The 10,506-nt window shown below is 37.3% G+C and overlaps 1 protein-coding gene across 8 annotated transcripts; it reads left to right on the plus strand.

Annotated features, from left to right (window-relative positions):
- The first annotated feature begins 821 nt into the window (after window positions 1–821).
- Window positions 822–8,806, plus strand: LOC307012085 (uncharacterized protein). Of its 8 annotated transcripts, XR_013800558.1 has the most exons (6): window positions 822–1,220; window positions 1,316–1,421; window positions 3,334–3,475; window positions 5,046–5,201; window positions 6,838–6,943; window positions 7,410–8,806. XR_013800558.1 is itself a non-coding variant. In XM_079638349.1 (4 exons), the coding sequence occupies exons 1-4, from the start codon at window positions 954–956 to the stop codon at window positions 5,065–5,067; spliced, it is 537 nt and encodes a 178-aa protein (XP_079494475.1). In that variant the 5' UTR covers window positions 822–953; the 3' UTR covers window positions 5,068–8,806. The 8 variants fall into 8 exon arrangements, 2 of the variants coding, with proteins under 2 accessions (XP_079494475.1, XP_079494476.1); XR_013800555.1 differs by having other exon boundaries at window positions 5,046–6,943; XR_013800556.1 differs by having other exon boundaries at window positions 6,626–8,806.
- The last annotated feature ends 1,700 nt before the right edge of the window (window positions 8,807–10,506 follow it).

Below are 10,506 nucleotides of genomic sequence, written 5' to 3' on the forward strand. Positions count from 1 at the left end.
CAGAAGAGTACCGTATCTGCTTCTTAATTCTACAGAATATGAATATTAAATCATAAAATTATTAAGTTGGCGTTATTGTGCCGTATATCTGAGTGAAACGCTTCTAGAACAAGAACAAATGTAGGGGGGGGGGGCTTAATGTTGATTGGATGGTTGTAGTCTGCTATTGGTTGATCTCATATGAGTGACAGGTTGCCCCCACCTCACTTCATTAAACCCGTCCTCAGAGAAGATATGAATAAATGAATTAAAAAAAATTGTGTATGAATTTGTACTAAAAAATACTGCAATATTCCATAAAGTAAAGTTTAACAGGTCTGTTCACACTAAGCGCGATAAGCCTATATAACTAATAATCCGGGCAGGCGCAGTATATTTTATAACGTCCTATAATGGTAGCCTATGCCATGTTGGTAGATTGGCACCTGAATTTCCTTTTGTTGAAAGCCCAGATAAAAGTAAAGAGCTATTATTTTGTATAGATCTATCCATTTCCGAGGCAGTTCGACTGCACAAGCGCATTTACACACACACACGCGCGCGCGCGTAATGAATGCACACACACGCAACTTCTACGGAACTGTATTCTCGTAATGTTTCGACTTTATTCTTGTAATGTTTCGACTTTAATCTCGAAATCTTTCGACTTTAATCTCGAAATCCTAGAAAAAATTGTCACAAATTTATTTTTTCCACTTTTTTTTTTTTTTTACAAATTATTTTTTACAGATTTTTTTAAATAATTTTTACGTTGCGGTTCAGGGCTTCCGTACCTATGAGTTCAGTTTCACACATAGGTCAGTTTTTATTATTTTTCCTCCTCATTTCGGCGCTACACACTCCTATCCAGTTAGTGGCGGTAAAGCACTTATGCTGGTTTACCAACCGCCATAAACCTCAGACGACGAAGAAGAAGTTGTTGTTGTTGTTAAAGAACTGAAGTTGCGGGGTAAATGGCTAAGAGGTGTGTTTTCGGCTGCGTTCCCAACAAAACCCTGTTCAGTGTCCCGAGACCTCGCTGGTTACGGGTCCGCTGGCTCGAGTTTCTGCACTTTGAGGAGGAAGGATTAACGGTGAACTCGCGCTTGTGTTCGAGGCATTTCACCAACGAGTGTTTCCAGAATTTAACACAGTACGAAATGGGCTTCGCGAAAGTGCTTTACCTGAAGAACACCGCGGTCCCGTCAGTTTACACGGTCGGCGCAGAACACACTGCGAAGGTAAGTGCACCCATCCAGACTAATCATCATCATCATCATAATAATAATAACTCGTATATATCATATAGTTGTGAATGATGTTCCGTGTCCGGCAGCCCCTGACGCGAGATGTGGGCTGCCAGTGTCGCGATCAAACCCCGAAGAAGAGCGCGTCGGTTCAGGCGTCATTCTCCACGCCGAAGCCGAAACGACGCAGTAAAGGTGAGGTTTGGGCCGGTGGTGTGTGTGTGTGTGTGTGTGTGTGTGTGTGTGTGTGTGTGTGTGTGTGTGTGTGTGTATGGCAAGGCAAGGCGTTTTAACTTTTAATCAGTCGCAGGATATACAAACACGTGTGATAGTTTTCACTAGCTAGCCTAAATGCTATATCTTGATGTCAACAATGATCAATAATTACATTTCAACTGGTAACTATTCTTAAATATCACCATCGGCTGCCATTCATATTCAATTGTTGATATCGATAATTTATTTCTTACTAGTTGAAATTCCAATTTCACATATCAGATATAACAATCATAAATGGTGATATTATAATTATGTGGTCAGTAGTGCAAATGTCTGTTCTTGATCTCAACAATTGACTTGCTTCTAGTATCAATAATTAGATTGTCACAAGTGAGAATGTTAATGAAGTCATGAATGTGATTGTTACAAGAAGAAATATTTCTGAAAGTACTCTCCTAATTATTGATATCAGAAATACCAAATGTAACATATTTAAATACATTTATATCAATAATTAAGTTCAACAAGTAAAAAATATAAATTCTTGATGGGGCTGCATAACGATTAATCGCAACTAATCGTTTGCAGAATAAAAGTTTTTGTTTACATCATATATGTGTGTGTACTGTGTATAATAATTATGTGTATATATATAAACACACACACATGCATGTATAATTTTAAGAAAAAAATCTATTTATATATTAAGTATTTATAATTATATATAATATAAATTATATTTAAAGCTGCAGTCCGGCACTTTTTTGGGTTTAAAAATATCAAAAAAGACATTTTTGAAAAAAAAAACGTAACCAGCCAGTGTTCAAAACGATCTGCTTGCCTTACCTCGATTCAAAACGGTAAGCTTGTAATAATGATTTTAATTCCAGTGGTACTGGTGGATTTCCGCGGGAATTTCGAGCATGTCTTTGCGTCATTACGTCACTTCTGTACACATAGAGAAGGAGTCCCGGCTAGCGTGTGTGGATGATGGAGGTGGAGATTTAGCTTAGCACTTGGTATGGCGGATCCCGAAAGTTTAAAGCGACAATCACCAGTGACAACTGGAGATTCACCAGTTGTAAAACCCAAAGACTTCGGACTTCAGAGTGGCTACAGAAAAAATATATTTTTCACGTTTTGACGTGATATAAGCAATCGTTAGATTTAATCAGCATGATATAGCTACTGCAATGCTTCCCCCCACCCCCCGAATTTGGTCAGAACAAAAGTGAATGTTACTTGTTCAGATGACATTTTCCGATGAAAATTCTTATGTTGACACTTTCAAAAAGTATACTCTGAGATTGCTGATGATGACAGTACAGTATCCACAGCGACGCGACAGCGACAAGTTCTCCTCAATACATTGTGTTCATCCGCGCTGTTTCATGCCGATTTACTACCCACGCACAGTTAATAATTCCGCGAATAACTGCAATTGCAGATTTCTAACACAGATGGCGACAAAGAGGAAAAACGACGGACTGCAGCTTTAAATATAAAAATGTTAATATTTTTTAAATATATACATGCATGTGTGTGTATTTATAAATACATAATTATTTTACACAGTACACACACATATATGATGTAAACAAAAACTTTTATTCTGCAAACGATTAGTTGCGATGAATCGTTATGCATCCCTACTTGATATGAACAAATATGATTTTTACTAGTAAGAATTGTATTTCTGATATGTGAAATTTAAATGTCAACTAGTTTAGTTAGGAATCAAATCTTGAGATCAACAATTGAATCTGAATGGCCGCCATTCCTGTCCTACGAACGCTAAAGTCAAGCGGCTTGCCATCGGTAGTGTTTAGTTCAGGTTTATGGCATTACACTGAATGATTTATGAAGTGTTGCTGATGTGGTGTGACAGCTGTGCAGGTGAAGCCCGTCAGCGGGTCAGCGGCGACTGTGACGGACAGAAGTGCCGCTGATGTAAGCGACTCGATGCCGACACTCAAAGAGGAACCGGACTTCACACACGAGCCTGAAGTCGTCACACACGACCACAAACGGTCAGTAGTCCACCATTCTGGTCAGTAACGCTATTATTTAGCATCATTGAGAGAGAATTTTTCATTAGTTTTTATTTTTGGTCCCACTTATTGTCTTTGTGTACTGGCATTTAAAGGGTTAATTCACCCAAATATGAAATTTCTGTCAGTAATTACTCGCCGTCATGTTGATCCAAACCTGTGAGACCGTCGTTCATCTTTGAAACCCAGATGAAGATGTTTCTGATGAAATCTGAGAGATTTCTCTCCTCCATTGACGGGCTACGCAACTACCACTCATTACAGTAAAGACATCGGTACAGTAATCATGTGACTGCGGGGTTTAACCTCGGGTTTATGGAGCGACACGAATGCTTGGTTTGTGCAAAGAACATAATTTGTTGATTTTAATTTTTTGTAAATAAAGTAAATGTGTTTTTTTTTCCATCAAAGCACTCGTATTTTAAAGTTTTTAATGTATTTTCAGATACACTTTATTGTAAGGTGTGTGTGTGTGTTACACTGTAATTATACATTTAAGAACTGAGTAATATTAATTAACATCATATTAATATAAAGTAATATAGTAAATTATGCATATTAACAAGTACATGTAACGAGGAAAATAAAGTGTTACCTCTCAGTTGAGTTTTATTTTTAAGCGACGGAAGTTTTAGTTAACGATGATAACCCTGTAATGCAACAAAATGTATGATATCGAAGGACAATTTTATTAAATCTTTATTTTTATTAATATTTTTAAGTGTCCAACATTCATGCTGTGTGAGACTGGGCCCAATCACAGCAGACGGACAACACACACTTTTACAATATGATCAAATAAATATAGTTTTGATCGCCTACACTTTAAATATCACACAATACCGTTCTGTTCATCATAAGCTCTCGTCATCATTTATCATTCATCCGCTGGGGGAAAATCAAAAGTGATTCAAATTATATAATTTCTCTGTGCAGTTATAGTTGTGTTGTGGACTCTTTTATTTATATATATATATATATATATATAATTTTTAGAACTATATTTATAGTTATCATCCTTGGTGTGAACAAATGTTTGTTGAAGCGTTAACATGTCATGTGATCTGGACATGTCATGTGAAGTACAAATTATTTATATATATATATATTACAGGTGAAACTGGAAAAAATGAGAATATGGTGCAAAAGTTCATTTATTTCAGTAATTCGACTTAAAATGTGAAACTAATATATTATATAGACTCATTACATGCAAAGTGAGATATTTCAAGCCTTTATTTGTTATAATTGTGATGATTATGGCTTACAGATTATGATTATGAAAACCCCAAATTCAAAACTAGAATATTGTGAAAAGGTTTTCATAGCCATATATGGTCATTGCATATTGCAGTATATTAAAAAATGTAAGCACGATATTCAGATTTTTCCAGTTTCACCAGTGTGTGTGTGTGTATATATATATATATATGTGTGTGTGTGTGTGTGTGTGTGTGTGTGTGTGTATATGTGTATATATATATATATATATATATATATATGTGTGTGTGTGTGTGTATAATCTGCTGTTGTTGTTTGCGTAGGACAGTGTGACGGCCTCACAGCGGTGAATACGAGTGGCGGGATTATGGAGAGACGGTCCCTGCGTTCCCGATCCTGAGGGAGATTCCCACATCACCACATCCGGAGCTGTAGAGGAGCCGTGTGTAAGCGTCCTTCATTCAAGAGCTGGACGAGCCGTGCTGTGAGTGACAGCAGAGATGAGACAGAGTATATGTCACAATATCACAAATACATGTATATGGTGATGTGCACATCGCACCGGCTGGCCATAACTGCAGTCATGGACTAAACACACAGAGCAAATCACTCACTCTCGGCTGAATAACTTTAGTTAGGGATGGCTGACTCGAAACACTGATCCGAAGCGTGACTCAAAACACCCGTGTCACGTGACTATGGCCAAACGAAGCCTCGAAGTGTTTCGTCAGGTGTGATCCGCCGAATCAGCGTTTGATTGACAGGGTCGGGAACATAACACACAAGCGCACATCTGTATAAAAGTGAATTCAACACATCTTGACATCTTGTTTGTGTGAGAGGAGTTTGATTTTGAGATAGTGGATTTTTGGTGATATAGTGACATTTATAGTGCGATTTGTTTAGTTATATTTAGGCTTACATTTAAAATTACACATTGACTGATAGGCTATAGAGACAGACAGAGTATACAGTGACACATTAATAGATGCATAGATAGAAATATATAGATAGATAGATAGATAGATACATACATACATACATACATACATACATAGATAGATAGATAGATAGATAGATAGATACATACATAGATTAATAGATGGATAGATAGAGATAGATAGATAGATAGATAGATAGATAGATAGATAGATAGATAGATAGATAGATAGATAGATACATAGGCTTCCTCATTTGTAGATCCTTGCAAAAAAATATATTTGTATACCAACAACAAGTGTCCCTTGTGAGAGGATATTTTCAAAGGCTGGAGAAATTATCTGTAAAAAAAGAAGTGGGCTAAGTCCTTCCACAGCAGAGAAATTAATATTTTTTAATAAAAATCTATAAAAAGTTAGACATTGTAAATCAGGCTTGATTTCTTGTATTAATATTAATTTTTCATGACGAAAATAACATTATGCACAGTAAGGAGCCTACAGGTTACAAGCTTCACATATTAGAAAAATACAATAATAATAATAAAAACAACTCATTTTTTGATGGCTTTAATGGTTGTTTCAGATCAACACCTGCAAATGACCGCTAGGTGTCACCGTGGAGACGGGTTATCGGATTGTTTCACGAAGCCCCGATCTGCCCACCACTAACATTAGTAGCTTTAATGAGAATCAGGATATATTTATTTCATACAGTGAAAACTAAGCAGTGTTTATTTTTGTTTGATTATTGAGTAAGTTTCTGTTGTTTAATAACTAATGTAGGATATCCTGAACCCCGCGGGTTACACTGGTGTTAAAATAACTCTTCTCATGCCACAGTAAAACACTGATACAAAAACAGTGTGAAACAAGTAAATGTATATTTTAAGTTTATTTTACACACTTTAAGCATTATCGCATATTAAATGAGTTATCGCGGATCGCATTGCTCCTCAATATTGCGCAGCGCTAACAGAGATGGGGAGATTTCTGAAGGGCAGAACGGGGAATATTCACTTTTCAGGAAAACAAACGTAGAGCTGGGTAAAAAAATATAGATTTCTTGATTGTAATTTAATCGTTTCTTAAACCTCAGCTTTCAGATTCAGTGAGTGTGTGTGTGTGTGTGTTTAATGTGTGTGACGGATGAACCGATCATGATTTTCTCTTTATTACTAGTTCCAGCAGCAAATAAACATCAGTGTTGAAAGATCCAGAACAACTTCCTGAAATCAGTCATGTCTCATGTAATCCATCCGTCAGTGTTTCAACCGTCAGTCACACAGTAGTGTCACGTTTACCTCAGAGAAGACATTCAGTGAAAACTGCTGAATATATGCACTATATTACATATTCATGTATTTTTACTGAACCTGTTCTTCGATATTTAGTGTTTGAAAAATCCATAATGCTTTTATTACAGCCACCACTTAAATGATTGTTTTTTTTAATGATTATAAACATGATTTTGTCATTATAGTTTACAGCATTACATTAGCCTTAGCTTGGGTATATTTACATGAATCTGAATGTTGATTAATGTACACGGTCCCTTTCTAAATAAATAAAAATAGTGTCAAATTTCCTCAAGAAAAAATAAAATGCAATATCAATCAACCATAACAATCAGACGCATTACAGTGATACATTTATTTATAAAAATGATGTATTTGAATAGCAGCACACAGATGATCAGCCTTGAACATCCCTGATAATGAAGAAATCCTCTGCGTTCTTCCCGTTTCTGTCAGGATGCGGAGGACCTGACGGTCTCGAGCGGTCACTGCAGTCACGGTGAAAGGCTTTTTATCATCTCTACTGAAGATGTGGATCAGAGACCGGACCCGGAGATGATATCTGTGTGTGTGTGTGTGTGTGTGTGTTCAGGTCTCTCTACCCCTACATCATGAGCACATCCAGCTCTCCCAGAAGTGTAAACTCTGTCAGTAATGACTCTCCTCATGTTGTTCCCGTCAGACTCTCCTTCATCTTCGGGACACAAATGAAGATATTAGTGATTAAATCTGAGAGTGTCTCACTCCTCCAGAGGCTTCTGTTGTAATTGAAACTTGAACAACATGAGGGAGAGTAATCACTGACAGTTTACATTTCTGGGTGAACTAACGCTTTAAAGTATTATAAATGCAGAATGTTTTCTGTGAGTTATGTTCAGGGGATTGAAAAATCATCAGCTCCGCATAAAACTAGGGATGGCTGATGCGAAACAGTCATTCTGAAGCTTTGCGAGATCCCAAAAACACCCGTGTCACGTGACTATGGCCAAACGAAGCCTCGAAGTGTTTCGTCAGGTGTGATCCGCCGAATCAGCGTTTGATTGACAGGGTCTGGAACAGAACACACAATCGCACATCTGTATAAAAGTGAAGTCAACGCATCTTGACCTCGTGGGTTTGTGTGAGAGGAGTTTGATTTTGAGATTTTTGGTGATATAGTGACATTTATAGTGCGATTTGTTTAGTTATATTTAGGCTTACATTTAAAATTACACATTGACTGATAGGCTATAGAGACAGACAGAGTATATAGTGACATATTAATAAATGCATAGATAGAAATATATATATATAAATACATACATAGATTAATAGATAGATACATAGGCTTCCTCATTTGTAGGTCCTTGCCAAAAAATATCTTTGTATGCCAACAACAAGTGTCCTTTGTGAGAGGATATTTTCAAAGGCTGGAGAAATTCTGTAAAAAAAGTGGGCTAAGTCCTTCCACAGCAGAGAATTTAATATTTTTGAATAAAAATCTATAAAAAAAGTTTGACATTGTAAATCAGGCTTGATTTCTTTTATTAATATTAATTTTTCAAGACCAAAATAACATTCTGCACAGTGAGGAGCCTACAGGTTACAAGCTTCACATATTAGAAAAATACAAAAAAAATGTAATGGGTTAGTTTTCAAGGTTGTTTCAGATCAACACCTGCAAGTGACCACTAGGTGTGTCACTGCTGAGACGGGTGTCGGTCTGCTCACCACTACATAAAACCATTACGCCTATGGAAAGTCTTCACGATGATTGATGGGTGTGTGTGTGTGTGTGTGAGCATGAGAAAAGGAGTGCTTTACAGGAGTGTAACTTGTGTTTTCATAAAAATGGTAATAAAATCCCAATAGCACAAAGCAAAATGTTTTTCTTTATTAAAGACATGCATATAAACTCACACAGGGCTGGAGATGAATCCTCGTGTCTGATGGGAATCCAGTGCAGAATTATGCACATTTTCTCATATTTGATGAAGTTTGCATCATTGATCCCTCTGTTTATTACTGTGAAGCTGCTTTAAAAGTAATTATATTATAATACTTCCAATAACGCCATAATTACAGCAGAAACTGACATTGATGCAGTGTTGCATTTACAACGAGAGGCTATCACTGGAGTTCAGAGTTCTCTGGAATCATTCTAAAAACTTTTTAAACATTTTCCATAGCCTATATTATTTAAAGTTTTTATATGCAGATTTTTGTTTTTGATTTTTTTACAGTTTAAAAACTAGCATTGCTATTGCAATAACATAATTGCCATTATCTTATGACGTCAGTCTTCAGAAAGCATAATAAAATAGCAATTTGATAATTTTGAGAATGTAAACGTACAAAATCATTACAGGGGTCATGTCATGGATTTTTATTTTAATGTGCTCTTTTCACTCATGTTAAATATTATCAAAATTTTTAAAAATCTATCAACTAAAGTTCTTTGCAAACGCTATTTAATGAACTCTTCTGGGTCAGAGTCACTATAGCACTGTATATAATGCAAATTACCTTCATTACCCGGATCCATGCACGCATTTAACATGTGACCCTATAGATGAATAATAATCACATTACTCACATGACAATACATTATTAAAAAAGTAGAAAACGGGACAGGCTGATTATGAGCCCGAAGCGGAGGGGTCTTGAATCAGCCTGTGATGCTGCGTTCACACCAAGCGCGAATATGCGTCAGGCGCGAGTGATTTCAATGTTAAGTCTCAATGGTAAGGCGCGTTTACGCGCGTCTGGAGTTCTTGCGGCGCGAATGAGGCGTTTGGCGCGGCAGACGCGAATTCGCCTCATTCGCGCGTCTAGTTCGCGCGAATGACGCGAATTGAGCGTTTGGCGCGTTTGGCGCGATACGCGCGTTAAGCGCGAATTGTGCTTTTTGTGCATTCACGCGTTTGACGCGAATTCGCGTCTGCCGCCCGAGTTGAAAAATCTGAACTTCTGCGTCAAATTCGCGCCGCGTTAACCAATCAGGAGCCTGCTTGATGTTGTGGCGGCAGGCCACTGTGTTTATACAGAGAATCATGACACCGTGTCCTAACTACACGCGACGCGATAAAATTCCAGCGACAGCAAGCTGTCTGTCCACACTAGACGCGACGCGACTGTGAGACGCCACACGTCAATCAAAAATCACAGCCATTCAGACCAGCGTGTGGGCGGAGTCTCTCTGTGAAAGCGCACTGCTGGCCCGCACTCGCATTGGAAATGGGTAAGGACATAATCAAATCAAGAAATAACATTATTAAAAATCAAAACATTAACAAAATATACTCATTGACTAATTTTGTTATGAAGTACAGTTGTATGTTTGCATAGAATTCAGTTTGAACGCTATATTTTATGCTTTCAAAATCTGAGGTAAATTATCCATTATCGCTTGTGGCACAGTGACCTATTTTTAACTAAAAATAAATAATGTGTACTCATAACCAGTGTAATTTCTTCATATGACAATCAGTTTATTCGATCTTGTTCATAGGGAAATTCATATCCACCCCGTCTGTGTGGGCGGATCTGTCAGCCGCGACGTCGCAGAAATAGG

The sequence above is a fragment of the Phoxinus phoxinus genome, assembly GCF_949152265.1.
Source record: "Phoxinus phoxinus genome assembly, chromosome: 15".
Classification (NCBI taxonomy): domain Eukaryota; kingdom Metazoa; phylum Chordata; class Actinopteri; order Cypriniformes; family Leuciscidae; genus Phoxinus; species Phoxinus phoxinus.